The following is a 15,434-nucleotide window of genomic DNA, read 5'->3' as shown; positions in this document are numbered from 1 at the left end:
ATAGCAAAAATGTGGTATGAATGTAGCCTAACACTGTTTATTCCACCCTCCTGCTTTGAGCCATAAAAACATATTCTGTTGAAAGCGACCACTGCATGCAAGAACATTGCTGTTAGGGGTGTACTTGGTCTGTACGAAGTTTAGGTAGGTGTTAAAGGGGTACTCCACTGCCCCAGTGTCCGGAACATTTAGTTCTGGGTGCGGGCTGTGGGGGTCGTGACGTCACGGCCATGCCCCTCATGACATCATGACATGCTCCCTCAATGCAAGTCTATGGGAGGGGGCGTGGTGACTGCCACGCCCCCTCCCATAGACTTGCATTGAGGGGGCGTGGTGTGATGTCGCGACCCCCGCAGCCCACACCCAGCGTTTGGAACAAAATGTTCCGGACGCTGGGGCAGTGGAGTACCCCTTTAAAGCGCAATTGTTATGACGTTTGGGCCATATAAAGTAACATCAGTTTGTTAAATGTGCTTAGAATATCAATCCAGCATTAACTTTATCTACTTTATTGCACGTTTTATAATCCCAAAAAACACTTTTTATACAGCCAGCAACACAGATAGGTGTGGCCGGGGGTTCGCTATGTCCCTAGCCACCACCATGCCTAACTCCTTTCCTACAGCACTGGGACCACTGGGTGATTGACACACAGGTCCCCCAGCACATGCGCCCTGCATTGCTCCTACGTGCCTCCGGTTACACTGGCGAATTCACTAAGCGAGCACTCGCTCCCTCTGTGAGTGCTCACTGCCGGTGTCTGTTAGCTCACTGCAGTGTCAATCACACAGCGGTCCCAGTGCTGTAGGGGAGCAGATAGGCATGGGGGCTTGGGGCATAGCGAATCCAACTGTTGATGGCTGTATAAAAAGTGTTTTTTGGGATCATAAAACCTGCAATAAAGTAGATAAAGTTAATGCTGGATTGATATTCTCAGCACATTTAAACGTACTGCTGCTATTTTATATGGCCCAAACGTCATGATAATTGTGCTTTAAAGGGGTACTCCAGTGGAAAACATGTTTTGAACCCATGAATACAAGGACCTAAGGTTTCCCAAAGTGCACAGGACATCTTACTGCCTCCTCCCAGTTGTCATCTTCTCATAGTTCAATCTGCTGCCATCACTTCCCCAGGTAAGAGGTATCTAGTTGTCTACATGATCTAACCAGACAGCAAATAAAATAAATTTGCGGACAGCAAATAAAATAAATACATTCTTTATTCTCAGCGCTTGTGGACTACGCGTTTCAAGGGGTGGGACCCCCTCTTCGTCAGGTCCTCTGATTGGTTAGATGTTACACGTCAGATTTATACAAGAAAAGACTGCGAAAATTATTTTTATCGGGTTCCTAAAATATACTATACAACATAAGAACATAATATATACATTTCCTGTGCGATAATAACAAAAAACATAAAAACACGATTTAATGCTGATAGATTCTCAGATCTAAAAACACTCAAATATTGAATCCATAGTTAGAGTGAAAAAAAAAAAAAATGCTGCCGGCTAGATGCTACTAGAGAACAGACAAAAAGGAACATGTCCGTAAGAGGTGTGTGACTGGAACTGCTGTGAAGTGGTTCAATGCACACTCGGGCACCGATTGGTATGGGAGACAGCAAAAGGAGATCTATCCCAAACTACCAGAATCTGGTGGTAAGGAAAACCCAAACTGTAAGTGTTATAAATTAACATGCCATAGAGTGGTAATATTTATACAATCAAAAATTACATGAAGAAATAATAGACCAGCTCACCGCCCTGTAGAAGTAGCCACTGGAAGGGTAGTTGGTGGAGGAGCACGGATGCAGGTCAAGCCGTGTAGCCAGTTGCAATAGAATCTAAGAAGGAAAAGGAAATCCAGCTCCCCCGAAAAATATAGAATAACGGTATAAAAACACAAAAAATGTATTTCATCCTTTAAAAATCAATGAGATGGTGAGAATTAAAAGCATAGATGAAACGCTGACATGTTTCAAACCATATGGTACTTAGTCATGGCCAACTAAGAATCGTATGGTTCGAAACGCATCGGCGTTTCATCTATGCTTTTAATTCTCACCATCTCATTGATTTTTTAAAGGATGAAATACATTTTTTGTGTTTTTATATCGTTATTCTATATTTTTCGGGGGAGCTGGATTTCCTTTTCCTTCTTGGATTCTATTTATACAATCAGTTTTTTTTGTGTGATAGTAAGCAATACTTTATATAGCTTAATCTCTAGATAATGGACATAAAAATCATATGTATATAAATATATAAATTATTTTAGACTAATTCGGTAACTTCATTTAAACCAAAAGGTTGTAATGAATGTAGAGTATATATCCAGTACATTTCTTTACGGCACAGGACTTCAAATCGATTGGTTATTGATGCCGGGATGTGTTCTATGGGTATGATAGATATTATATCTTTATCCTCTTTAGTATGTGACTGAGCAATATGTCGGGAGAGTCCATGTTGTAGAAATCCTTTTTTGATGTTGGTACGGTGTTGGTTTAAACGTAGATGTAATTGTTGGGTCGTGCGTCCGACATACTGCTTGCCACATTTGCATGTTATTAAAGAAATAACAAATGATGTTTGGCAATTCATGTAAGTATTTATAGTATGCTGTTCACCTGTATGTGTGCTAAAGAAGCTGGTTTTACCATGTTTGATCGATAAACAGCACAAGCATCTAGGTTTGCCGCATCTGAAGACCCCATTCTTTTTCAAAGGACCAAAGTTTTTGATGGAATTGCTGGGATGTCTTTTTGTGTCTTTTTTTTCCTTTTTTATACGGCTTGGAGCGATGATATTGCGCAGAGATGGACCTCTGCGAAAAGTGATGCCTGGTTTCATTGGTAATACCTTTCCTAAATATGGATCAGATCTAAGGATGTCCCAATGTTTGTTTAAAATCCTCCTTATTAATTTGTGTCATCCTGATTATGTGGTGAACAAATTATGTTTATATTGTTTTTCTCCTCCCGTAGATGTCGACTTTTTATGGATCATCTCGAGCATTGTTCCATTGGTGTCTCCTTTTAATTTTTGCTGGGATAGATGTTCTTCAATATTTTCGTTTTTTTAGCTATTAGTAGCTGTCTTGTTAGGTGTATGCATCGGTACAGGTAAACAATCTTCTTGAGTAAGGGTCTCTGCTCGAGAGTAAGCATTTTTAATTAATTCCCTCGGATAGCCTTTTTCTAAGAACCGATTGCTAAGAATTTTAACTTGTTCGGTGAAAGTGGACAGTTTAGTGCAGTTTTTCCTTATACGTCAGAACTGCCCATAGGGAATATTAGTTTTCAACTTGTAGTAATGTCCACTTAAAAAGGGGACATAACTATTCGAGTCCACAGGTTTAAAATACGTTGCAGTGAATATTTCGGTGCCAATGTGAGATATACAGAGATCTAAAAATTCGATAGTGCTTGTGGAGTAATTAGGGGTTAAGGTTAAACCCCAATTATTACTATTTATTTGTTCAATAAATTTATCGATTTGTGCAGAGGTACCTTCCCATACCTTTCCATAGAACGAACAAGTCGTCAATATATCTCCTATATACAATAGCGTGATTTAAAAAGAGGGGGTTTGAGGTAATCCATTTCTTCTCGACTACCCCCATAAAAAGATTGGCTTAAGATGGGGCCATTCGAGTCCCCATTGCCGTGCCTTTAATTTGATGATAGGTCACCCCATTAAAAGTAAAAAAAAATTTTTTTAGAATTAATTCTAAAAAGGATTAATTAATTAAATTAATTGTAAAAAGGATATTTGTTCTGGAGGAATTTTCGAGTCATTGATTAAAAAAGACTTGACGTAACTTGACATGATGTAACTTCCGGCGCATGGTCTCGTTGGACATGCGCGTTTGCTTTGTTTACAAGCCGGCTACAAGCGGACACACCATGGATATGGGTCCCTCTCCGGATTGGCTGACCACATTGTTTATACCGGAGTACAGGTTGGACAATTAGAAGTCATTTGTACAATATTTTTGTTAGTTATGAAGATCGGAGAAACGGGATGTTCTCTAGCAACTCTGTATATTGGATTACTATGTAACACTTTCTATTTATATACATGATACTGTTTATTTCACTATGTTGTGTTTATTTATGTCATTTTTGGACACACCCATTGTCACTTTGAGGGTAACTCCCCCCGCCTCTGAGGTTAACTCCTCCTTATGATGTCATCAATTGGTGACCCTATATAACACTTGTTTGCTCCTTATTTAACTGTGCTTGATAAAGACCTTATTGTTAGGTCGAAATGTTGCATCATTCTGTATGTATTGGGATCAATAAACCACCCTCTTTGAATTTGGACACCAATACTGGAGTGCCGTCTTCCATTTCTTCTGTTTGATACGTTTGCCTTGGTCAAGCTTGAGGATGGGCACCCACTAACCCTTATAAGGGTTTGAACACTGTGCATCTCCCATCTTTCATATTAGATAGTCAGTGTAGATGCCAGGGTTGATCAGTGTATGTTATAGATTTTATCTACTATCTTTTGTTCTATTGATCAGACAAAATGCTAATGCTTTCTATCTCCTTCTTCTGATAGCCCAGTTGCTGTTGGACCCGATCAGATATTATTAAGAGGAGCCCAGATCAGGAACACTCAGTGGGTCCTGGGGATTGTTGTGTACACAGGACATGACACCAAACTTATGCAGGTAATTTTATAGAAGTACACCCACGATTTTCTGAACTGAACACATAGCACAAGTGGTGCCTGACTTGTTTCTTCTTCAGTCATTTTTATCCTCTTTAAGATTTTAAAGGGGTACTCTGGTGAAAAACTATTTTTTTTTTTAAATCAGCTGGTGCCAGAACGTTAAACAGATTTATAAATGACTTCTATTTTAAAATCTTAACTCTTCCAGTACTTATCAGCCGCTGTATGCTCCACAGGAAGTTCTTTTCTTTTAAAATTTTGTTTCCTGTCTGACCACAGTGCTCTCTGCTAACAGCTCTGTCTGTCCCAGGAACTGTCAAGAGCAGGAGAGGTTTTCTATGGGGATTTGCTCCTGCTCTTGACAGTTCCTGACATGGGCAGAGGTGTCAGCAGAGAGCACTGTGGTCAGACTGAAAAGAAATGTAAAAAGAAAAGAACTTACTGTGGAGCATACAGTAGCTGATAAGTACTGGATGGGTTAAGATTTTAAAATAGAAATAATTTACAAATTACTGTTTAACTTTCTGGCACCAGTTGATAAAAACAAACAAATTTCCACCAAAGTACCCCTTTAAACAAGTAATGCAGTTTGATAATGGTGTCTAGACTGTCTGTCTCCGGAGAACCTTGGTGCCATATTGTGTACGCCAATACTAGCTCATGCCATGCTCCAATTGCCAACTTTTAAATACAGTCAATAAGATTAAATCAGCCTTTCTTACAGTCCGCCTGGATGTAACAACAGTAAATAGAGCATTTAACATTCTTACTAAAAGCATCTGCATCATTTACTTTACATCTAAATCATCCAACAATCTTAGGTCCACCCTCAGCAAACATATATGGAAAACTCCATGGACTGTACTGGTATTGTGGTTCAGCTTCATTCCCTTTAATGGGAATGAGCTTTAAAACCAGACACAACCTATAGGCAAAATTGGTGTTGTTTTTTTATACTAAATCCCGGAACCTTCTTTAACCCCTTAAGGACCAGGCCCATTTTGGCCTTAAGGACCAGACCAATTTTATTTTTGCATTTTCGTTTTTTCCTCCTCGCCTTCTAAAAATCATAACTCTCTTATATTTCCATCCACAGACCCATATGAGGGCTTGTTTTTTGTGTCACCAATTGTACTTTATAATTACATCACTTATTTCACCATAAAATGTACGACGCAACCAAACAAATATTATTTATGTGGGAAAATTGAAAAGAAAACCGCAATTTAGCAAATTTTGGAAGGTTTTGTTTTCACGCTGTACACTTTCCGGTAAAAATGACATGTTTTCTTTATTCTGTGGGTCAATACGATTAAAATGATACCCATGATTATATTCTTTTCTATAATTGTATCGCTTAAAAAAAATCTCAAACCATTTTAACAAAATTAGCATGTTTGAAATTGCCCTATTTTGACCACCTATAGCTTTCTCATATTTCCGCATATGGGGCGATTTGAGGGCAAATTTTTTACGCCATGATCTGTAGATTTTATCAGTATCACTTTTGCTTAGGTTTTACTTTTTCTTAATTTTTTATTAATTTTTTTTTAATAAAATGTGACAAAAAAGCAGCAATTTTGGACTTTTTTTTATTTTTTTACACGCCGTTCACCGTACAGGATAATTAACAACATATTTTCATAGTTCAGACTTTTACGCACGCGTCGATACCAAATATGTGTATAAAAAAAAAATTACGCTTTTTTTGGGGTAAAATGGGAAAAATGTCCGTTTTACTTTTTTATTGGGGGAGGGGATTTTTCACATTTTTTTACTTTTTTATTTTACATTTTTTTACTTTATTTTTTTTTTACACTTTTTATGTCCCCATAGGGGAATATTCATTGCACTATATTGATTGCTAATACTGTGCAGTTCTATGCATAGGACACAGCACTGCTCAGTATTATCGGTCATCTTCTGCTCTGGTCTGCTCGATCTCAGACCAGAGCCAAAGACCCCGGGAAATGGCCGGAGCCAGGTGAGGGGACCTCCGGCCGCCATGCTGGATGATCGGATCCCCGCGGCAGCTCTGCGGGCGATCCGATCATCCGTGCAAAGTACCGCACAGCCGCAGATGCTGTGATCTGTATTGATCACGGCATCGGAGGGGTTAATGGCGGACATCCGCGCGATCGCGGATGTCCGCCATTACTGGCGGGTCCCTGGCTGCTGATAGCAGACGGGACCTGCTGGGCATGACGCGAGCAACGCTCCGGTGCTCGCGATCATGTTGGCGCGTAAATGTACGTCATGGCGTACATTTACGTCCATTGTCGTTAAGGGGACCAGGAATAGAATAGTTGTTGTGCATCACCACTGTATCACCAATGGAGAAATACCTGCCTAATACACTTCCTAGGGATATAGAGCATTTTTTTGGGTGGTCGGGCAGAACTACCACCACAATAAGGTGTTCTGATAGCCATGTATAGGTGTAGCATTATAAAGCGTATAAGAATATTAACCATCTGTGTATTCATTTTCCTTATTTTTATACAGAATTCTACTAAGGCACCACTGAAGCGGTCTAATGTAGAGAAAGTCACCAACATACAGATCTTAGTCCTGTTCTGCATCCTCCTGGTCATGGCACTTGTGAGCTCTGTTGGGGCCTTGTTATGGAATAGGAAATATGAGGAGACGAACTGGTATCTGGGGGAAAATGGTAAGTTCCTGACCCATGTAATGTACAGGATTTGGTGATGCAATAAAACGGGTCTATGCCTAAACTGGATGTTTGCCATGTTTTGAGGGGTATGCTTTTAAAAAAAAATATTTTTAATTTGTTGCAGAAAATCAGTTCCGTTCATCTGAATGGGATTGTTTTGGAGGCAAGTGTGGCGACCATGAGGTAGTCAGCTGTATAGATTGTGCTGGGTGCAGTAGTCCCTATGTTTGTGTCATGTATTTAAATGGTGTGAACCCAATGTTACCTAGTTACATAGTTAGTAAGAAAAGTTCAATGTATAACCCTATTGGCCCTCATTTACTAACATGATTCCGACTCTTTTTGTTGGGTTTTGCACCTTGTGCGACAGAATGTGCGACAGAAAAAACCCGACAGAATCAGAATCAATCAGAGTAAAAAAAAAAAATCCTACAAAATGGGTGTTGTTTCTGGAAAAGGGGCGTGTTCCCTACATTTCAGCCAAACTCACTCATCTTTTCCTAAAACCACTCTGAAATTCAAGTGAATTATCTGGGAAGAAAACCCGACACTAAAGCATGTATAAAGTTTCAGAAAGCGGAGTAAAATCTCTGGCTGTTTGCTCCTTTGCCTGCTTTGTCTTTTTCAAGCAATTCTTACTTGTAAATATTATTATTATTATTTTTTGGCACAATTTCATTTTTAAGCAAGGTTTTAGCTTTATTAACACATTTTTATTGAGTCTTTTCAACACTTGTTTTCCCTATCATTTCAGTAATGATGGTGATTCCAAAAAAAGAAAAATAATATACCGTGTTTCTCCAAAAATAAGACCGGGTCTTATATTAATTTTAGTCACAAAAAACACACTAGGGCTAATTTTAAGGGTAGGGCTTATTTATTTATGGGGGGCTGCAGGAGTGAGGAGGATTGGGGGCTGTGGGAGTGTGAAGGATGGGGGGCTGTGGGAGGATGGGGGGCTGTAGCAGTGTGGAGGATGGGGGGCTGTGGGAGGATGGGGGGCTGTGGGAGTGTGGAGGATGTGGGGCTGTGGGAGTGTGGAGGATGGGGGGCTGTAGCAGTGTGGAGGATGGGGGCTGTAGCAGTGTGGAGGATGCCGCACCCCCCCATCATCCACACTGCTACAGCCCCCCATCCTCCCACAGCCCCCCATCCTCCACACTCCCGCAGCCCCCATCCTCCACACTCCTGCTGCCCCCCCCCCATCCTCCACACAGCGTTCCGGTCCGCATTACTGGCGGCCACGATCTGGATCTGGACCGCGGGCCACCAGTTGAGTACCCCTGTCCTAGCTCTTATTTTTGGGGTAGGGCTTATTATTGCAGCCCACCACGATAATCCAGCTAGGGCTTATTTTCGGGGTAGGGTGTATTTTCGGGGAAACAGGGTATATACTCATTTAAGACATCTATCTATATGTGTCTCCCTCCTTCCTCAGGTCCAAGTTACAGTGTGGGGATATAGTACTTTATATATACATATTTCCATGAATACATTAACCCCTTAAACATTTGAAGTTTGCCGGGTATGAATGCCATTGGAGGCTGAGTATGAGCCTCCAGGGTCTAGTGTCTATTGGTGGTGTATAGAAATGAATGGGCTAGATCTATAACATTGTGATTTTTTTGCACATTGAAATCAACGGCCCGTTGTGGTCTATGCAGAACTTGCGGCAAACGGGGTAGAAAACTAAACAGCAGGGTCCTGCTAGCAACCGACCCTTGTATGGGTTCATTTCCAGGGTTGATATACAGTGTTGGGATTATACTTTAATTAGGATAGACATATATGGGTCAAATCATAGTTAAGAAAGTGTGTGAACTGTGGGAACTAGGTCAATTGGATACCATAAATGGGTAACTAGGTTAATTGAAACAGGAGGTAATGTGTGTTATCCAATTGACCTAGTTTCCCATGGTTCAAAAAGTCATGTCTATCCTAATTAAAGTATAATCACAACACTGTATATCAACCCGGGAATTGAACCCACACCAGAGTCTCCCATCCACATTACCACCAGGACCCTGCTGTTTAGCTTTCTACCTTGTTTGCCGCAAGATCTCCATAGACCACAATGGGCAAAAAATCACAATGTTATAGATCTAGCCCATTCATTCCTATATACCACCAATAGACCCTGGAGGCTGACGTCATACTCAGCCTCCAATGGCATTCAGACCCTGAGGACTAGAGTGGTGCTGTTTCTGAAAAAAAAACATGTTTTTGTAATCCTGGATAACTCCTTTAAAGGAGATATATCACACTGAATAACTTAACTCCTTTGGATAGGGAGAAGTTTTAGATCGTGAAGGGTTCCGACCGCTGGGACCCCCCAAAATCTCTTGCACCGAGCGCCAGCTCTGCCCGTCAGCAGGGTGTGCCAACCCCACACGAAGCAGCGACTGACACGCCCCTCCATATATCTCTATTGGAGAGCTGTTTAACTATATTTGGCTCTCCCATAGAGATATATGAAGCGGGTCGTGACACTCCATTCCCGGAGAGAGCCAGAGTCCTGAACAGAAGATCATGAGGTGGGGTGGGGCAGGTGTGGGGGTCTTTTGGATAGGGATAAGTTTATCACCAAGTTTCTAAGCTATGTCAACCTTGGTAAGCAAATGTAATTTATTTTCCTAAAACATTTAAAAGGTAGTAACTTTGCAAAAGATTGAATAATTTATAATTATATAATATAGACAAACCCTAATAGTCTAATTCCACTATCACTCTCTCTTCCTTTTCGTCTGTCCCCTTCTTTTTGCTAACATCCTTTATTTTGTAGGTTACGAAGAAGCTGGGGCACCTATGGAAGGAAGTGTGTCTGTAGGATCAGACTGTGGGGGTTTGTCTATATTCTGTTATGCACAGGTCAACACATGAGCTACTGTAAATGACCAGACACTTTTAGCGATTCTGGGCACGTGGTGGATTGAAGGAGAACTCCAGCAAAAACAAATGTTTTAGTCATTATGCCCGGGCTGCTGCAACTAAAATAGTAAACCTTAACGTACCTTCCATTGTTTGTTACATCACACTGCCGCTCAACCTATCACCCACCGAGGCAGGACATTGCTGTGGCTGGTGATTAGCTAAACGCAGTTTGGTCATCAGGCACCAAAAGCGGGAACAAGACTGGGCTGGAGGATGGGAGAGCTATTCCTGTGGCACCAGTGGGACCACAGAAGGTAAGTTAAAGGGGTACTCCACCCCTAGACATCTTATCCCCTATCCAAAGGATACGGGATAAGATAACTGATCGCGGGGATCCCCGCAAACTCCCTGCTGCACCCGGCGTTCATTTAGAGTGTTGGGTGCAGGGCTGGAGGACGTCACGGTCACGCCCCACTCGTGATGTCATGGTCACTCCCTCCCATAGACTTGCATTGAGGGGGCGTAGCCGTGACATCACGAGCCTCCTCCCCGTTTCGCCAGTCAAGTTCGCTCTGTGCACCGGATGTCTGGGGTGCCACAACCGAGATCGAAGGAGTCCCCATCGGTAGGACCCCCAGGACAAGATGTTTAGGGGCGGAATACCCCTTTAACGCTTACTATTTTAGTTGCGGCACCCAGGCATAAATGCTAAATAGTTTTTGCTGGATTCTTTCTTTAGCAGCCTTTACTTGTTTTTTTTATTTTATTTTATGTAGCTGCCAAAATATATTTTGCAGATTTATGTTCCTGACATGTAGAACTATTTTTAAAGAAAACCTGTCAGGTTCCTGGGGTCTTACACGCCAACCACAGCACCTGATTAGTGAGGAGAACAATGCTGCAAACCCATAAGAACTAACCTTGAATGGAGCGCACTGAATACATTGACTGCTAACCACTTATGGGGGAGCTGACGCATCCACCTCCAGTCAGACTCACTGCAACCTCCTCCCTCCCGGACCGGCTTGATTGACAGTCTGAGTGCAGGAAGAAGCCATGCTCTTGGGCTGTCAATCAAGCCTGACTGGCATTATTTATTTTGCATTTCATCACTGTAACCCTTTGAGTGCCATTTTGATTTTTTTTTTTTTTTTAAACTGTAACCGGGACTGGATCAGAGAATTGAAGCATAAGGTTTTTTTTTTTTATACTTTCTGCAAAAACTACATGAATTAGCAGAACACTACAGAAGAAACTGACTTAATGTGTTATGCCTAGAGCAGGGCCTGAAGGGACAGTGGACTATTTCTGTCTATGGTATTTTTTTGAATCTGAGTCATGTTGTCCCCTCAGGTCCTGCACCAGGGATAGCACAGTATATCATTTTTTTTAAGCAAATTTGTTTTTACTGAACATAAATCAGGTACAAAGCATATATCTACAATTGTGGGACAGTGTATCAGTTTATGCTAGATTGTTACGCCACACAGCCACTGTGCTGTTGATATGATCATAAAATAATGCTACCACAGATAGAAGGTGCCATTTACTGCATTAAGTTCAAGTATTTCCATCACATCCATAAAAAAACAGCTGCATACAGCCATGTCATCTACATACTCAAACTTATTTAGTAGGATGGGTCATACTAAAAGAACTCAGCGATTACAGCTGTTTCACGCTAAACAGTGCTTCCATGGACTCTATTATGTGTTGTATACAAAACACTATTGGACCATTATTTTCTGCAGTGCTCAAGTTTCAGATCTGCCAGTCTGAAGGATGAAAATAGTGCTAACAGATCCTTGGAGAAACCTACCTACTGAATGCATAGTGTCTACTGTAAAACCTTGTATAGTAAGGATAATGGTCTGGGACTGTTTATCAGTGTTTGATCCCTTTTTCAGAGAAGGGAAATCTTAAGGCTTCAGCATATCAAGGCATTTTAAACAGTTATATGCTTCCAACTTTGCTGGAACAGTTTGGGTTTGGTTCTTTTCTGATCCACCATGGCTGCCCCAGTGCACAAAGCAAGGTCCATAGAAACATGGTTGGGGGATTTTTGTCTGGAAGAACTTATCTGGCCGCACAGAGCCCTGACCTCAACACTTTTAAACGCCTTTGGGATTAACTAGATTGGATATTGCAAACAAGGTCTTCTCACCTAGACTCATTGTCTGACCTCACAAATGCTCTTCTGGAGTAATGGACACAAATTCCCCTAGATAATATCCATTGTAGAATTTCTTCAGAAGAGTGGGAGTTGTTGTACCTGCAAAGTGGGGAACAACTTTTATATTAATGCCCATGATTTTGGGATGATGTATTCTAAAAGCTCAGTTGTCCACATACATGGGTATGTAAGGTATGTGACATAGTGTCTTGTATATTTCACTTCGCAAGCTTCCTCAGAGTGAATCTGAGATGTACACTTAAAGGGGTATTCCAGGCAGTACCTTTTTTTATATATATCAACTGGCTCCGGAAAGTTAAACAGATTTGTAAATTACTTCTATTAAAAAATCTTAATCCTTCCAATAGTTATTAGCTTCTGAAGTTTTCTGTCTAACTGCTCAATGATGATGTCACGTCCCGGGAGCTGTGCATGATGGGAGAATATCCCCATAGGAACTGCACAGCTCCCGGGACGTGAGTCATCAGAGAGCAGTTAGACAGAAAACAACAACTCAACTTCAGAAGCTAATAACTATTGGAACGATTAAGATTTTTTAATAGAAGTCATTTACAAATCTGTTTCCGGAGCCACTTGATATATAAAAAAAAGTTTTGGCCTGGAATACCCCTTTAAAGGGGTTATCCAGGAAAAACATTATATATATATATCTATATCTATATATATATATATATATATATATATATATATATATATATATATATATATCAACTGGCTCTAGAAAGTTAAACAGATTTATAAATAACTTCTATAAAAAAAAAAAAAAAAATGAATCCCTCCAATAATTATCAGCTGCTGAAATTGAGTTGTTCTTTTCTGTCTGGCAACAGTGCTCTCTGCTGACATCTCTGCTTGTCTCGGGAACTTCACAGAGTAGAAGAGGTTTGCTATGGGGATTTGCTTCTACTCTGGTCAGTTCTCAGAGAGCACTTAGATAGAAAAGAACAACTCAACTTCAGCAGCTCATAAGTACTGATAGGATTTAGATTTTTTAATAGAAGTAATTTACAAATCTGTTTAACTTTCTGGAGCCAGTTGACATATATATATAAAAAAAAAAATTCCTCGATAACCCCTTCAGGACGGAGCCCATTTTGGCCTTAAGGACCGGAGCGTTTTTTGCACATCTGACCACTGTCACTTTAAACATTAATAACTTTGGAATGCTTTTAGTTATCATTCTGATTCCGAGATTGTTTTTTCGTGACATATTCTACTTTAACATAGTGGTAAATTTTTGTCGATACTTGCATCCTTTCTTGGTGAAAAATCCGTAAATTTGATGAAAAATTTGAAAATTTTGCATTTTTCTAACTTTGAAGCTTTCTGCTTGTAAGGAAAATGGATATTACGAATACATTTTTTTTTGGTTCACATATACAATATGTCTACTTTATATTTGCATCATAAAATTGATGAGTTTTTACTTTTGGAAGACACCAGGGGGCTTCAACGGTCAGCAGCAATTTTCCGATTTTTCACAAAATTTTCAAACTCAGTATTTTTCAGGGACCAGTTCAGGTTTGAAGTGGATTTGAAGGGTCTTCATATTAGAAATACCCCATAAATGACCCCATTATAAAAACTACACCCCCCAAAGTATTCAAAATGACATTCAGTCAGCGTTTTAACCCTTTAGGTGTTTCACACGAATAGCAGCAAAGTGAAGGAGAAAATTCACAATCTTCATTTTTTACACTCACATGTTCTTGTAGACCCAATTTTTGAATTTTTACAAGGGGTAAAAGGACAAAATTTTTACTTGTATTTGTAGCCCAATTTCTCTCGAGTAAGCACATACCTCATATGTCTATGTAATGTGTTCGGCGGGCGCAGTAGAGGGCTCAGAAGGGAAGGAGCGACAAGGGGATTTTGGAGAGTACGTTTTTCTGAAATGGTTTTGGGGGGCATGTTACCTTTAGGAAGCCCTTATGGTGCCAGAACAGCAAAGAAAAACCACATGGCATACCATTTTGGAAACTAGACCCCTCGGGGAATGTAACATGGGATAAAGTGAACCTTAATACCCCACAGGTGTTTCACGACTTTTGCAAATGTAAAAAAAAAAAAAAAATTTTTACCTAAAATGCTTGTTTTCCCCAAAAAATTTTATTTTTAAAAAGGGTAATAGCAGAAAATACCCCTAAAAATTTGAAGCCCAATTTCTCCCGATTCAGAAAACACCCCATATGGGGGTGAAAAGTGCTCTGCTGGCGCACTACAGGTCTCAGAAGAGAAGGAGTCACATTTGGCTTTTTGAACGCAAATTTTGCTCTGGGGGCATGCCGCATTTAGGAAGCCCCTATGGTGCCAGGATAGCAAAAAAAAACCACATGGCATACCATTTTGGAAACTAGACCCCTCGGGGAACGTAACAAGGGGTTAAGTGAACCTTTATACCCCACAGGTGTTTCACGACTTTTGCATATGTAAAACATTTTTTTTTTTTTACCTAAAATGCTTGTTTTCCCAAAAATTTTACATTTTTAAAAAGGGTAAAAGCAGAAAATGCCCCCCAAAATTTGTAACACAATTTCTCCCGAGTACGGCGATACCCCATATGTGACCCTAAACTGTTGCCTTGAAATACGACAGGGCTCCAAAGTGAGAGCGCCATGCACATTTGAGGCCTAAATTAGGGATTGCATAGGGGTGGACATAGGGGTATTCTACGCCAGTGATTCCCGAACAGGGTGCCTCCAGCTGTTGCAAAACTCCCAGCATGCCTGGACAGTCAACGGCTGTCCGACAATACTGGGAGTTGTTTTGCAACAGCTGGAGGCTCCGTTCTGGAAACAGTGGTGTACCAGACGTTTTTCATTTTTATTGGGGAGGGAGGGGGGCTGTGTAGGGGTATGTGTATATGTAGTGTTTTTTAGTGTTTTTTACTTTTTATTTTATTTTTTGTGTTAGTGTAGTGTAGTGTTTTTAGGGTACAGTCACACGGGCGGGGGTTCACAGTAGTTTCTCGCTGGCAATTTGAGCTGCAGCAGAAAGTTTGCGGC

At 40.6% G+C, this 15,434-nt stretch overlaps 1 protein-coding gene across 7 annotated transcripts in view; it reads left to right on the top strand.

Annotated features, from left to right (window-relative positions):
- Positions 1 to 15,434, top strand: part of ATP8A2 (ATPase phospholipid transporting 8A2) — a 955,662-nt gene that overhangs the window by 257,621 nt on the left and 682,607 nt on the right. For all 7 annotated transcript variants that reach the window (XM_056561782.1, XM_056561783.1, XM_056561787.1 and 4 more), the window contains 2 exons: positions 4,577 to 4,688; positions 7,196 to 7,361. In XM_056561782.1, coding sequence (XP_056417757.1) covers positions 4,577 to 4,688; positions 7,196 to 7,361 — 278 coding nt within the window. The remainder of the gene's footprint in view (positions 1 to 4,576; positions 4,689 to 7,195; positions 7,362 to 15,434) is intronic.

This window comes from Hyla sarda, chromosome 2, assembly GCF_029499605.1.
Source record: "Hyla sarda isolate aHylSar1 chromosome 2, aHylSar1.hap1, whole genome shotgun sequence".
Taxonomy (NCBI): Eukaryota; Metazoa; Chordata; class Amphibia; order Anura; family Hylidae; genus Hyla; species Hyla sarda.
Note: the sequence above shows the minus strand (reverse complement) of the source record. Positions and strands in the feature narration are given on the sequence as shown.